The sequence below is a fragment of the Balaenoptera acutorostrata genome, chromosome 13, assembly GCF_949987535.1.
Source record: "Balaenoptera acutorostrata chromosome 13, mBalAcu1.1, whole genome shotgun sequence".
NCBI lineage: Eukaryota > Metazoa > Chordata > Mammalia > Artiodactyla > Balaenopteridae > Balaenoptera > Balaenoptera acutorostrata.
This window is the reverse complement of record NC_080076.1, coordinates 90,198,648-90,214,584: the sequence shown is the minus strand read 5'-3', so window position 1 is coordinate 90,214,584 and position 15,937 is coordinate 90,198,648. Positions and strand designations below refer to the sequence as shown.

The window sequence follows — 15,937 nt, the reverse complement described above, 5'->3', positions numbered from 1 at the left end:
TCTAATAAAACTGCTTTTCTGTTCTCCGATCCTGCAACTTCACCAGCATAACCCAAATCAGAACGCGAAATGAACACGTACCCACTGCCTTTGCGCCGTTTCCTTCATTGACTCCGTGAAAGCGACAGCGAATCTAGGAAAGTGAGCAAAAATAATGAAAATGATTAGGGCAGAATCTAACTAACATAACTGTGAAACAGCTCTTTGGAACAAATTGTGAGAGACAGGTAAGTAGCTGAATTTACAGGGCGATCAATCTTTATTAGTCATGGTCATTGGCTGTTAGATTTCATCTCCACTCACACCCAAAAAAAAAAAGTTCTGTCTGCAGAAAATGAACAAATGAAGCTCAAAACTTCCTATGTTTCTTGTTCCTTCATGGAAGGTGAGAGAAGCAGAGATAAAGACAGAAAACAAGAGGGACTTCCCTGGTGACGCAGTGGTTAAGAATCCGCCTGCCAATGCAGAGGACACGGGTTTGAGCCCTGGTCCAGGAAGATCCCACATGCTGTGGAGCAAAGAAGCCCGTGCGCCACAACTATTGAGCCTGCGCTCTAGAACCTGTGAGCCACAACTACTGAGCCCATGAGCCACAACTACTGAGCCCACGTGCCACAACTACCGAAGCCCGTGTGGCTAGAGCCCACGCTCTGCAAGGAGAGAAGCCTCCACAGTGAGAAACCCGCGCGCTGCAACGAAGACCCAACGCAGCCAAAAATAAAATAAATAAATGTATTAAAAATAAAAAAAGACAGAAAACAAGATGCACTAGAGAGGCAAGGAACTTAGATAAAATTCAGGGGCAGGTGATCCGGTCCACTGGCTTCGCCAAAGGAAAACTAGGCAAAAGTGTTCAAGATTTACTGAATGTTCGTGGGTTAGGAAAGTTAATGTCCCCATTCATCGAGAAATGGCAGTTTCCAGAAGGAGGACTGGGTACACGTGGAATGAACCAGGAACATCTTATGGGGCCAGAAAGTAGAAAGCACTCAAAACATGGCAAGGGCTTGTCGAAAGGATGCAGGAGTCAACAAAATATCTCCAATGGCCATGGCTGGGGGGATTTGGGCACCAAAATAAGTAATAGGAGTGATGGGTAACCCATAGAGTCAAACAAAATAAATAGCCATGGGTCCATGTTGATGTAACTAAATAATTGAATAAGTAAATGGGGTCAAACAGACAACTCTTCCTTATAGTAGAATTCCAATTAACAAATGTATGAGTGGTAGAAATAGAAAGTCATCAGTGCGCAAACAGTGCAGTAAAACTTGTTGCAACCAAGAACCATTAATAGGGAATTCCCTGGCGGTTGAGTGGTTAGGACTCAGTGCTTTCACAGCCGGGACGCGGTTTCTATCCCCAGTCGGGGAACTAAGGTCCCGCAAGCGGCACCTGGTGTGGCCAAAAAAAAAAGAAAGAAAAAACCAGAACCCTTAATAGATGATTCCTCCCCACTGGCATGACCTGGAAAGGGGAGCTCACGTCCCCCTGCCTGTGTCTTCTCCAAGCCTTCCTTCTTCCCCCTCCCCACTCTCCCAAAACCAGCCACCAATCGCAGACACAGCCAATTGCATGCCTCTTACTTAAGGGAGAAATACGGAATCCTTCCCTTTCGGTAGAATAAACGTGAGCAAGCAGGACCAGACCACATCAGACCTTGCATCTGAGCCCAGTAGGGATCGGACTGCTGGCATCACTTATGAGATGCTCTCCACGCCCCCCGAACATTGGCAAGAAACACAAATAAACTGTATTCTGAGGGCATCAACTTTACTCCAAGAAATGAGGATAAAAAGGAGAGAAAAGCAACAAAATAGCAACTGCAAGGAGAGTGCAGAAACCTTCCTTTGTGGAAAACTGCAAAAATGAGAAACTTAAGAATCAAACAAAGAACAAACTATGCATGTAAATTGCCTGTCACAGTTCCTGGTCCCTAATTCATTTAACATCTGACAAACATCTGCTATTATTATTTTCTACTAGTACTAACACCGCTACTGGGACTTGTGCAAAACATTAGGGCACCCCATGTGGCCAGTGAACAAATTATTTGACAGCCTAAAACTTTCAGAAAAAAAAAGACCCCAAAAGCAAGAAGAGCCATCGAACAAAGAATAAGGTCAGTAACACAAAAGACCAAGCATTTTACCCCATAACAGCGTTTATGAATAAATGCACAAGTGCAATTCTCAAGGTGGGTTTTGTGGAATGTTAAAGCCGCTCATTTGGCAAGCGTGATGCTCTGCTTTTCGGTGAGAATGTCAGCTCCGCACGAGCTGGAACACTGCTCTGTTCATGGCCGCCTCCCCAGCCCCTGGAGTGTCTGGCACCCAGGAGACGGGCAAAAATACCTGCTGCCTGTATACGTGTGTAAGTAAGAGAAGGAACAGTTCTGCCTTAAATTCCAACAGGAAGCAGGTGAGGGGGAGGGATGGGTGGAGAGGGGGAGGAAAGAGCAGGAAAATGTCCCAGGTGAGCGGAGCGGACTCTGTGTGCATGGTAGCCTGGCGGCTGACTGTGACCGTCCCCCACCCATGTGACCGTCCCCACCATCACGTCCTGCTCATTTCGGGACCCGAGATGAGGCATCAGTAGGAGCTACAGCATCGGTTTAAGATGGCAGGGAAGGATGAGAGTCTTGGGAAGGTTCTCCTCAAAGGTGCATGTGAAAATGTTTTCGGAGTCAGAGGGGTGAACTGGAGCTAACTTGAAAGACATGCCACTTATTCCAGGGCCACAGATAACACGGTCTTTCTTGTGGCTCCTCATATAGAAACAGTGGCCCTGGCTTTACACCCACCTAATAGATTACCTTTTAAGAGAGTTTCTAGCCCAAAGATCCTTGGAAGATAAAGATATTTAAAATAACACATTTCTACCATTTGCAATAGCCAAGACATGGAAACAACCTAAGTGTCCATAGACAGATGAATGGATAAAGAAGATGTGGTACATATATACAACGGAATACTACTCAGCCATAACAAAGAATGAAATAATGCCATTTGCAGCAACATGGATGGACCAAGACATGATCATACGAAGTGAAGTAAGTCAGACAGAGAAACACAAATACCATACGATATCATTTATATGTGGAATCTAAAATAGGACACAAGTGAACTTATCTACGAAACAGAAACAGACTCACGGACGTAGAGAACAGACTGGTGGTTGCTAAGGCGGAGGGGAGTTGGGGGAGGGATGGAGTGGGAGTTTGGGGTCAGCAGATGTAAACGGTTATATACAGAATGGATAAACAACAGGTCCTACTGTAGAGCACAGGGAACTATACTCAATATCCTGTGATAAACCATAATGGAAAAGAATATTTAAAAAAGAGTGTATATATATGTAAAGCTAAATCACTTTGCTATACAGCAGAAAGTAACACAATACTGTAAATTTACTATACTTCAATAAAAAATAAAAAAAAATAAAATACTATTTAAGGTAACATAAAAAATAAAATAACACATTTTTTAGGAAAAATATAAAAGTACCACTTTTGCACTTTTGCTTGAACACTGCCATTTCAAAACATACTTACTTTGACATAGAATTCTGTTTGTCAAAAACATCTTTAGTAACACTGTAGCTCAAAAACCATATGAAATTACCAACATTCAACCAGTTTTGACCTACAAAACAGTAATTTCACGTGCCATTGATTCCATAATCGTGAGAGTATTTGTGAGGCAATTCATTTCATACAAAGTCTCTTTTGCTCATTTGCTTGGCAATGTTAAGTTTTTCTAATATGCACCTGGATAAGCCTTCACTAAACAATTTCCACAAATTTCAAATACTCCTTATTTAATTTTGGTGTTTATAACTACCAAATACTTATTGTAATATTCATAAGCCAACAAGTGGATGCTAAAATAAGTTCGCATACTATACCATACAGGAAAAGTTTTCAATACTAAAAAAGTTGAAAAATATACCTTATAGGGAAAATATAACTATTTAAATGAAACACTTGTTATAAAGCTAGACAAGTTCAATGCTTTGTTCTACAGAAGAGTATGCTGTATTGTGTCGGACAAGAAATGGGTGATTCATGCAACTTCCCTGCCCACTAACTCCAATCAATATCCCCAAATAAAAATCAATGTGTGTTTTAATAACAACATAATGAATAATGCTAATGATAATATCATAAGATGAATTCATTCCATATTGTTTCTCCCAAGCAGAATGATTTTCCTTCTATGAGACAGTGCATTACAAACTGCAGGAATCTTAAGGCAATAAATTTTTAGAGTGTAAGAACAATAAGAAGAAAACCTATAATGATAGATCACCTTTCAAGGTAAGCCAACACTGCTTTAATACCTTCATTTATTGTAAAACACACACACATACACGGAGCGCACTCTATTTTAAAAAGGTTGCATTTCCACATTTATGTCCAGGAAGTCTTCAGGAAGAAGCAGGGTCCTGAAATGCAATGCCATCTATTTGTAATCCTAGTTTTAAGGGGCAAGATTGACACCTATCTTTCCCCACCAAAAAACTAGGCTGCGAAATAGAACCTGGGGTTCTGTCCTTGGTATGGATCAGAAATGGGACAGTTACATACAGGTGAAGAAGTCTGGATTCCCACAGCTTCTCAGCCATGCGAGGGTTACAGACGAGCCACAGAAAATTCATGGTTAGTATAGCTTTGTTATGCAGCAGAAACTAACACACCATTGTAAAGCAATTATACTCTAATAAGGATTTTAAATAATAATAATAATAATTAAAAAACAAAGAAAGAAAAAAGAAAATTCATGGTTGGCCACTTACTGGGGACATGGAAGCAACCTAAATGTCAATCAACAGATGAATGGATAAGGAAAATGTGGCATGCACATACACTAGAATACTTTTCAGCCTTAAAAAAGGAGGACATCCTGATATCTGCAACAACATGGATGAACCTGGGACACATTTATGCTCAGGGAAACAAGCCAGATGCGGAAGGACAAATACGGTAGGATTCCGCCGACACGTGGAATCTAAAGTAGTCCAACTCATGGAAGCATGAGTAGCATGGGAGGGGTTGGGAGAGGGGGAAACAGAGGGAGGGGAAAACAGGCAGGTATTAGTCAAAGGTCACAAAGTTTCAGTTGTACAAGATGAATACGCCCTAGAGCTCTCCTGTACAGCAGAGAGCCTACAGGTAATAATACTGTATGTAAACAATTTGCTAAGAGGGTAGATTTTCTGTTAAGTGTTCTTATCATAAAAATTAAAATAAAATAATAAAAATAAAGAAGGTGGGAGTAAACTTTTGGAGGTGATGGACATGGTTATAGCATAAATTGTGATGATGGTTTCACGGGTGTACACTGATCTCCAAACTCATCAAGTTGTGTGCGTTGATTACGTACAGCTTTTTGCATGGCAATCAATCCTCAGTAAAGTGGTTAAAAAATTAATAAAGCAGTGTGTCCACATTTTAAAAATTCATCACCTGGTTTTTTGGTTTTTTTTCCACAATGATTCAAAAATTTACTAGAGTTGAAAGGATGCTTCAACAGTACTGGTTGGGTTTTTGGTAAGCTTTGAATTCAGGGTGATTCGATGGCAGGTGAGACTCTGATTCATCAGCAGCCAGTGGGTGCACGGGGGGTAGAGATCACGTCCACCCACGCCAATCCTTGCGTGGAATCACCCCAGAAAGCCTGCCAAGAAGAGCGCTTTGCTTTGCTTTGGGTACGCATGTATATTTCTTCTTTCGATTTCATTAGCTCTTTTTTTCACAATTTTTATATGAACAGAGAGGATTTGAATGTTATTATGATGTCAGTTATTATGACTGTGATTGTTATAAAGAGAAAATGGGGTGTTTTTGTTTCCCCACCAAGCCTCCCAGTTCGCTCCAGAATGCTGTACAGATATTATCATTTTCTAAGAATGCCTCGACACGAAAAAGGTTGGGAAGTACAGCTCTGGGTTCTCAGCCAGGGGCAATAACTACCCCCATCCCAGGGGCTAGCAACATGGGCAGGTGTGTTTAACTGCTGCAGTACCCGGCAGGTGCTGTGGACACGCAGGGTCCAGAGCCAGGGACACGCGGGGCAGCCCCACAATGCATAACTATCCTGCCCAAAATACCCACAGTGACCCCACTGAGAAACCCGCTCGCTGGTCGCTCTCACAAACGGTTTATATATAGCCCAGAAATCCGTATAGGTTAAGAGTCACGTCAAAGAGATTCCACTTGACACAACTAGAAACATGAAAATTACCATAGAAAAAATCTTGTTGGTGAAGGCAAATATACAGTAAAGGTGGTAAATCAGCCATGTATAAAGCTAGTAGGAAGGTTAAAAGACAAAGAGTAGGAAAATCACCTGTATACCACAATCTACGTAGTTAAGGGAGATGCAAAACAAAAAGATGTAAAATACGACGTCAAAAACAGTAAATGTTGTGGGGAGCAGGGTGGGGAAGTAAAAAGGCAGCATTGTTAAAATGTGCTTGAACTTAGAGACCAGCAAGTTAAAATAATCACATAGATGGATAGACAGTAAATACAGTACGTAACTATGTAACATCTTTGTATGGTGACAGATGGAAACTAGACTTATCGTGGGGATCATCTTCAAATGTAGACACATACTGAATCACTATGTTGTGTAACAGGACCTAACATAGGGTTGTAGGTCAATTATACTTCAAAACCAACCAATCAAACAAACAAACTCAGAGAAAAAGAGATTGAATTCGTGGTGTCCAGAGGCGGGGAGGGGGGAAGGGGCAATTCGATGGAGGCAACCAAAGGTACAAACTTCCAGGTATAAGATAAATAAGTCCTAGGGATGTCACGTACAACATGATACACATAATTGACCCTGCCGTATGTTACACGTGAAAGTTAAGCAAGTAAATCCTGAGTTCTTACCACAAGGAAAAAAGGGGTTTTTTTTCTATTTATTTAAATTTGTATCCATACGAGATGCTGAATGTGCAGTAAACTTACTGTGATCATCGTTTCAAGTACGCAAGTCAAATCATTATGTTGTACAGCTTAAACTTAAACAGTGCTGCATGTCAATCGTATCTCAAGAAAACTGGAAAAAATATTCTGCTTGGGCAAACCTGATGCAAAGTCAACCCCAATTTGTGTGCTAATAAAGCTTGAGTTTATCCGTCTCATCTCTTAGCAAGAATTCTGTTTCTTCCACCACTCAGAACATTCTAAGAACATTCTACAGTCCAATATTAACTGTAGTCAAAGAACTATTCAAGTGCAATAACTTGTTTACAATGACTATTTGTGGCAAAATAAACAGGCACCAAATGAAAGATGAACAAAAAGAAAGAAACTGATTCTACATGGTAAGATGTAAACCTCCCAAACTACTGGTTTCCTCTGTCTTTTTGTGTCAGTGAATTTCATCCAAAAGGGTTAGATGCTTAACTCCTGTGAAATTCTCTTAAGTATTACCTGGCTTCTTCTAGGACTTTTCCCATCACTTTGTTTTTTTCTCCATGCTTAACGTCTTCATTTAAATCAGTTCCACCAAAGATGATTCCAAAAGGAATTCCATGACCTGCAAAACAGGATAATTAACAAAGCACAGTTTACCTTTGGAAACACCCCTCGCTAATCATCCCAAAGCAACGATATCAAAAACTGAAGTTCCCAGAACGTAGGGAGCATATTTGGTTGTTTGTTGAATTTTACCCAGCTCTTCTGAATAGTACAGGTGTCACTGTTATGAACATGACATGGGGTTAATCACGTGAGACAAGACGATTTTAAATCAATTTGCTTTCAGTTTTAACACATGAAAAATGTTAGCCTCCATCTATCAAAGCCAAGCGTATCGTTCGGAAATGGGTTAATCTGGAGCTACTGGTGTTCATGACAGAAAAAGAGGGCTTCAAATTTAGACCTGCTGTTCATAGTAACAGTCACCGTGCTGGCAAGGAACCAAGAGGGAGAGGAAAGAGACACAGACTGTATCTTCAGGCACACACAGTACAACAGCAACGATAAAACGTGGAGGGCACAAATATATGGGAACCAAAAATACTGGAGATGCTGCGCGTGTCAAGTGGAAAAGGACTCCCCCCCGGGGCCGTATTTATTCTGAATGAAGGGCCCTGGGCTGATGGAAGGCACATTCCCTGGCCTGGTCATTTCACAAGGCACCAAGCGTGCACAGATCAAGTTAAACTGTGCTCATCAAACAGCGTTCCCCAGAAGGACTACCAGAGGTCAATAAAAATTTCAAAAGAGCAAAGGCAAACCACTAAACAGACCAGATCTAACTTGAGTTCATACTGGGGTTTCTCAAACAAGCCATCTCTACTGAGATTCAATACGTAAGTGGAAAAGGTACAGATCTTTCCTTGTATCTGCCTTAGAAGTGTTTTGTCACGCAAATGAGCAGATTCTATCTTTTTTCTTTCTGGTGAAGTGCCTCTCACTTTACTGCGAAGAATTCAGCCTTCAGCTACTAAGCACACCAATAACACACAAGAGGTACAGAAAGGCTGTAAGTAAAAAACTCAAATGAAAACTTAAAAAAAAAATTTTTTTAAGCAAAAAAAAATCAAGTGCATTTTGATTAACACAATATGTGTGTAGGAAAACAATAAACATACATTTCTCTGTACAAAGAACACCTGTGAAAGGATAAACAGAAAAAACCTAGCTGCTGTTGCCTCTATAGAAGGGACCCTGGCAGTCCAGTGGTTAGGGCTCAATGCTTTCACTGAGGGGCCAGGTTCGAGCCCTGGCTGGGGAACTAAGATTCCACAAGCTGCACGGCGTGGCCAAAAAAAAAAAAGAAGGAACCCGGAAGATGACAGATCTGGAACAGGAGAGAAACTTTCTTCTTTTCTCTCTATAACATTTTATACTGTTTGCATTTCTTACTATGGACTGGTGTGACCTTTTCCAAAAATACAAAAAAGCCAGGCAGACACGGAAAGGCGAGTGTGGTAGAGATGATTCCTCTTCTGCCATGGGCTTAGACTTTGGGGGATGCTGAGATAGGGTGAATGATTTTAGCATGTGGGATGGACTTGAATCTTTGGGGACCAGAGAAAGGTCTGTGGTAGGTAGAATAATGGCCTCCAAAGATGTCCACCTGTAATTCCTGGAATCTATGAATATGTTACACAGCAAAGGGAAATTAAGGTTTTGACTCATCTCTTCCTCTGTTTCTTGTTGAGAACATGCTTTAGGCTTGAACCTAAAGGAACAGGCAGCATCAGCTGTCTGATTAAGAAGCAAGGTTCAGGAAACCACGCGATTTTTTTCTCAGCCGACTACTGGGACTGACCGATTTTCAGCATAAGCACTGATTCGGAAAGATCGCTAAGTTATGCACTTAAATATACAAAGTAAGGCCTGTATATGAAGAGAGGGTCCAATTTCCTATGGTGTGGGAAGCAGGAGAGAGAGCTGGAAGATTAAATAAGGTTTGATACAGTGCAGGGAAACAGGAAGTCACCTTTAGCAATGAAATGTCTGAAAATTTCAGAAGCTGACACATTTTGCTGAGTGAAGTGTTATCCCCGTATGATGATTACTGTAGGTAATTTGGGGCCTCAAGTGACATACTATCTCCTGAAAAGCTGCCACTGCCATGTCATTTAATTCATATTTGGAAAAAGCCACTCACGGCTCAACAACAAAATTATCTGTCCTGCCTCTACCCGGTGGCCGCTGGGCTCTCAGTGAAGTCAAATTGGCCTTAGGAGGGTTAAGAAGAAATATCCAAAAATTGTAGCTAAAGCCAAGACGATGATTGCATGCACATCCTTTCGAGGTCCAAGGAAACAGTGTTTTTTGTTTTTGTTTTTATTTTTATTTATTTATTTTTGGCTGCATTGGGTCTTCGTTGCTGCATGCGGGCTTTCTCTAGCTGTGGCGAGGAGGGGCTACTCTTCATCGTGGTGCGTGGGCTTCTCACTGCGGTGGCTTCTCTTGTTGCGGAGCATGGGCTCTAGGCATGTGGGCTCAGTAGTTGTGGCTCGCGGGCTCAGTAGTTGTGGCTCATGGACTCAGTAGTTGTGGCTCGCGGGCTCTAGAGTGCAGGCTCAGTAGTTGTGGCGCACGGGCTTAGTTGCTCTGCAGCATATGGGATCTTCCCGGACCAGGGCTCGAACCTGTGTCCCCTGCATTGGCAGGAGGATTCTTAACCACTGCGCCACCAGGGAAGCCTGGAAGCAGTGTTTAAAGGTCCCCGTGGATTCATTTTCTAAGAGAAGGTACTGTTGTTTGACCTCAGTATTTACTATTAATTAAGAGCTCATGCTCTGTGAAGTTGCATCCAATACTGTGCAGGCAGAGATGCAAATCATTTTGCTGCAGTTGTAATGGTTTATGTTAGAAGTCAATTTGTCTGGGCTAAGAGAGGCCCAGAGAGCTGGTAAAACATGATTTCTGGATGTATCTGGGAGGATGTTTCTGGAAAAGATTAGCATTTGAATCTGTAGCCTGAGGAAGGAACATCTCCCTCAACAATGCAGGTGGGCCTCACCCAATCCGTTGAGGGCTTGAATAGAACTAAAAGGGGAAGGAAGGGTGAATTCATGCTCTCTGCTTAAACTGGGACATCCATCTTCTCCTGCCCTCGGACATCACCACTCCTGGTTCCTGGGCTTCTAGACTCAGACTGGGACTTAAACCATCAGCCCCCCAATTCTCAGGCTTTCAGACTCGGGTTGAATGAAACCACCGGTTTTCCTGGGTGTCCAGCTTGCAGATGGCAGACTGTGGGAATTCTCAGCCTCTATAATCACATAGCCGATCCCTATAATAAATTTTCACGTACATATATGTGTGTGTGTATCTATACCTACATCTGTATCTATGTCTATATCTATACCTCCTCTTGGCTCTGTTTCTCTAGAAAACCCTGACTAATACACCAGTAGAAAAGATAGCTCCCGCAACCCTCGGGACTTCCCTGGTGGTCCAGTGGTTAAGACTTTGAGCTTCTAGTGCAGGGGGCACGGGTTCAATCCCTGGTTGGGGAACTAAGATCCCGCATGCCATGCACCACGGCCAAAAAAAAAAAAAAAAAAGAAAAGAAAGCCCCAAAGCTTACGGGTTGATTGCCCTGCCGGACATAACCAGTTCTGCAGCCAACCTAATCCTAGCCTGTTCAAATCTCAGTCCCTCCGTGGATGGATCTAGAGACTGTCATACAGAGTGAAGTAAGTCAGAAGGAGAAAAACAAATACTGTATATTAATGCATATATGTGGAACCTAGAAAAATGGTACAGATGAACTGGTTTGCAGGGCAGAAATAGAGACACAGATGTACAGAACAAACGTATGGACACCAAGGGGGGGAAAGTGGGGGTGGTGGTGTGATGAATTGGGAGATTGGGATTGACATGTATACACTGATATGTATAAAATGGATGACTAATAAGAACCTGCTGTATAAAAAAAATAATAAAATTCAAAAAAAAAATCTCAGTCCCTCAAATGCTCTTTAAACTGGCTTTAGCATCTTAGTAGTTTCTTCATTAATAAATCAGTTGAATAAACTCTCTCTTATGTGCTCACTTCCATATTTTGTGAAAGAGTCCCATTTTTAACTTTTGAAAATTAGACTTTGAGTTAAGAAATACACATCAAAAACATTCAGGATAAAACCCTTCATGCCGTAGGGACTTCCCTGGTGGCGCAGTGGTTAAGAATCCGCCTGCCAGTGCAGAGGACATGGGTTCAATCTCTGGTCTGGGAAGATCTCACATGCTGCGGAGCAACTAAGCCCGTGTGCCACAACTACTGAGCCTGTGTTCTACAGCCCGTGAGCCACAACTACTGAGCCTGTGTTCTAGAGCCCGTGAGCCACAACTACTGAGCTCACATGCCACAACTACTGAACCCTACGTGCCTAGAGCCTGTGCTCCGCAACAAGAGAAGCCACCGCAATGAGAAGCCCGTGCGCAGCAATGAAGACCCTACGCAGCCAAAAATAAATAAATAAATAAATAAATAAATAAATAAATAGTTTAAAAAAAAACTTGCAAAAAAAAAAGACTCTTCATGCCGTAAAAACAGCTTCAGTGTATATGCATCCATTCTCAATTGGTGTAGTTACATCGTTTTTAGAAAATTACTCCGTTTAGAAGAGCAAAGCAAAAAGATTGTATCCCTTCCATTTCTGAGCGGGGATAAGCTGCTTCATGGATGTTTAAGTTGAAATCGCAGGCGCTCTGGTCTCCTGACTGCTAGTGCCCCACCTCTGGGGAAGGGGGGTTACCTGGCAAAAGTCTACCCCCTCTATATAGATGAAGAGCCATAGCTGCCTCCAAGCTCTCAGCCTTGATGAAGTCGGAAATTTCAGATGGGCTTTCAAAGTCCAAGGCATCTTTCAGAATACACACGTGACCCGCAGCTTCTAGATGGTCCCTTTATCAAAAAACACACAGAGAAAGAAAAAGACAGGAGAAAAAAACATTAAAAGGACACAAGTTGCTTCTGTGGTTAAAACTGAAAATCAATCCAAAGATTAATCAAATCAAAAGTTAATAATACATATTTTCTGAATTGTCCTTTAGAGACAATCCACCTAAAATACCTTCATCCACCAGTCTCAGATACCAGGATTGGGACTGGGGTCATGGCTGCGACCAAGGCCAGCAGGATGAAGGGCTAATTCAGGAAGGCTTGGCAGCCTTGAGACACAAGGCACCCACGGCCATTTCCAGTGACATTTGCTGTATCAGAAAGCTCCCTTCTTTAATTCTTTGCTTTCATTTTTTTCTCCTGTTTCTCAAAGTTTGTGTTTAGGCATCTGTGACTCAGTTTTTAATCAAGAATTCAAAAGTCACCCATTATCATTAGCTTCAAGAAATACTCCATGGCCTTTCCATTCTACCTCCCAAATATCTTTCAAATATGTCTCTTTTCTTCTCACCCCGGTTCAGTTCCTTGCAACAGAAATCTAAAATACAAATCTGATAAACCAAAAAGAAACTTCCTGAATGGCAGAAATAGCATGAGCAAAATCAAAGGGCAAATGAGAAACCGGGGGGAAAAAAAACCAACTATTTACAACACTTACAGAAGGAAAGAAGCTAATTTGATTAATATATAAAGAACTCTCGTAAGTCAATAAGAAAAAAACTTAACCCAATAGAAAAATAGGTATCACCATAAAATTTCAGTCCATGCCAAACAAAACGAAACAAAAACAAAAAACCCCCTACAATTGGGCTTTTAAATATGAGAAATGGTGATCAACTTCAGTCATCCTTTTAATGTAGAAAATTTGTAAAGATCAAAAGTCTGCCTATGGCTTCATGAAATAAACATTCCTATACTGGGTAAACTGGTACAACCTCTTCTGTGGGCAAAGTAGAAACAGCTAACATATTTAAAATGCACAAACTCTGTGACCAAACAACTCCACTTCTCAGAACTGATTCCAAAGACACACTTGGATATCAGTACAAAACATGCACCCAAGAATGAGCACCGAGGCCATATCCGAAGTAGCAAATAGACTAACACTGACCTCAGTGAGCATCAGTCGGGGACCAGTTATATTATAGCGCATATGAGGTACTCAGGTCTGATGCCATGAAGAGTGCAGATCACTGTGAAGTCATTTAGAATGAACTCCAGGATGCATTGTTAATGAAAAGAGGACACATTGTTAATGAAGTGTTCTTCACAAGGTGAAGAACACTTTGTGCATATATAGTATGTGTGCACGGAACATCTCTAGAAGGATACAGAAGAAATAGATAATGATGATTCTGTCTAAAGAGGACCAGGGACCAGGGTGGGGGAGAGATTATCTTCTCATCACACACCATTTTGCGTGGCTGGATTCTTTGACCAGGTGCATATATTATCTTTTAAAATTGTTTGAGGTGCACGTGAATATACAACCAATCCAACCAGGTTCATTAAAACCCTCAAATGGGGACTCCCCTGGCGGTCCAGTGGTTAAGACTCTGTGCTTCCACTGCAGGGGACGCGGGTTTGATCCCTGGTTGGGGAACTAAGATTCTGCATGCTGCATGGCACAGACAAAAAAAAATTAAAAAAACAAAACAAAAAGCCTCAAATGGCTTGGGGTAGTCAGCCCAACTGTCAACTCCATGAGAATGGGGCCTGGATCTGTCTTGCTTACGGAATAAACTAACGGCTGAACGTGTCTCTGGGATCAAGTCCAAACGCCCTAGCCTAGCACACAGCACCCTTCATAGCTTGCATCCCCTGCACAGCCAGGCGCATCCCACTCTTGACACCCTTAGCTCCAGTCCAGCCCTTCCACCTGCAGGACACCCAACGCATCATGTCTTCTGAGCCCCATGACCATGTCCCGACGTTCCCCAATGCCAGCTGCCTTCGGTGAAATCTGACAGCCCCTGCTCCTAACACAGCCGTCTCTCTCACTGTTTCCATTGTTCTCCGAGCCCATTGTTACCACAATCACTCTGGGATGCAGTTATATGAACGAGGCAGTCACATTGTACTTAGTGCTTCTATTACAGAATCAATAACCTACAAGGACCGACTGTATAGCACTGGGAACCATACTCAATATCTTGGAATAACCTATAATGGAAAAGAATCTGAAAAAGAATATGTGTGAGTGTGTGTGTGTGTGTGTGTGTGTGTAGAGAACTGAATCACTTTGCGGTACACCTGAAACTAATGCAACATTGTAAATCAACTATACTCCAAAAAAAAAAAAAATTGGAAAAAAACAAACAAAAAACCACAAAATCAGCACATAGGTGGCAATCAAGGACACTTAAAATTACCCTTGAAAATCTCTTAAATCATCCAGAAGATACTATAGTACAAAGTTTAAACCCAATATAGCCATTTTTTCCCCCGCTAACTCCAGCAATAATAAAGATTGTTACTCTTCAGCTGAACACCAGATGGATTAGCTGGCTTGCACTTAGGGGCAACAGTGTATCAAATAATAAGAGTAAACATAGAAGAATGAAGGATCTAGAATCTTTAAGCAAAATGACCATAAAATGACCAACCTGCTTATACCCTGGGAGCCTCAGGGGAACTCAGGACCTCTGAAGAAACGTTAGATTCAAATCCTCAAGCCCGCACCCATTCTGGGGAATATGGTGAGAATCATCACCTACTCTACTACGGGAATGCTAAATTTTCTCTCTGTTTTCTCTTTTGTGTTGTAAATTAAACGCACAAGACTGCAGCTGTCACTGGGCCAAGAAAGAAAGACTAGGAGGCCTGGAGACTTGAGTTGGCTTCTGCTCTTGAAGCATGCTGAGTATCTTGATCTTATCATTTCCACTGTTAATGCTGATCCAAACACTGCCACCGCCCCACGCACCCCCGAAATCGTCTGGAAATGCTGATGGCAACTGTTAATCAGAGCCAGGACAGAAGCCTGCAGGCAGTCTAGCTATCAGCTCGCTTCAGCCTAAAAATACACATCGTGCAAAACTAAGGATGCAACGTGCTTCAGAGGATGGGTGAAATAATTGTTATTCCATCTTTTTAAAACTTTAAAATGAGAAGCCAAAAATAAAAAGGTGCTGATAAATGGAAAAGAGACAATATGAATTCTACTTAGGAAATCCATACCTGAGAGATTTCTGGCTGATGCAGAATCTATAGGGTAGGGCATATGGGATGGGGGTGGTTAGGTACAGATAACGGCTCATTCTTGATTTATTAAGCCTATTTTCAAATGGCATTTCAACACTAGCTTTATTTATTTATTTATTTATTTATTTTTGGCTGTGTTGGGTCTTCGTTTCTGTGCGAGGGCTTTCTCCAGTTGCGGTGAGCGGGGGCCACTCTTCAAGCAGTGCGTGGGCCTCTCACTGTCGCGGCCCCTCTCGTTGCGGGGCACAGGCTCCAGACACGCAGGCTCAGTAGTTGTGGCTCACGGGCCCAGTTGCTCCGCGGCATGTGGGATCTTCCCAGACCAGGGCTCGAACCCGTGTCCCCTG

At 42.1% G+C, this 15,937-nt stretch overlaps 1 protein-coding gene across 5 annotated transcripts in view; it reads right to left on the bottom strand.

Annotated features, from left to right (window-relative positions):
• GLT1D1 (glycosyltransferase 1 domain containing 1) overlaps positions 1-15,937 on the bottom strand; it is a 114,873-nt gene that overhangs the window by 76,037 nt on the left and 22,899 nt on the right. For all 5 annotated transcript variants that reach the window (XM_057526549.1, XM_057526547.1, XM_057526548.1 and 2 more), the window contains 3 exons: positions 12,241-12,389; positions 7,448-7,553; positions 82-133 (listed from right to left, as the gene is read on the bottom strand). In XM_057526549.1, coding sequence (XP_057382532.1) covers positions 82-133; positions 7,448-7,553; positions 12,241-12,280 — 198 coding nt within the window. In that variant the 5' untranslated portion in view covers positions 12,281-12,389. The remainder of the gene's footprint in view (positions 1-81; positions 134-7,447; positions 7,554-12,240; positions 12,390-15,937) is intronic.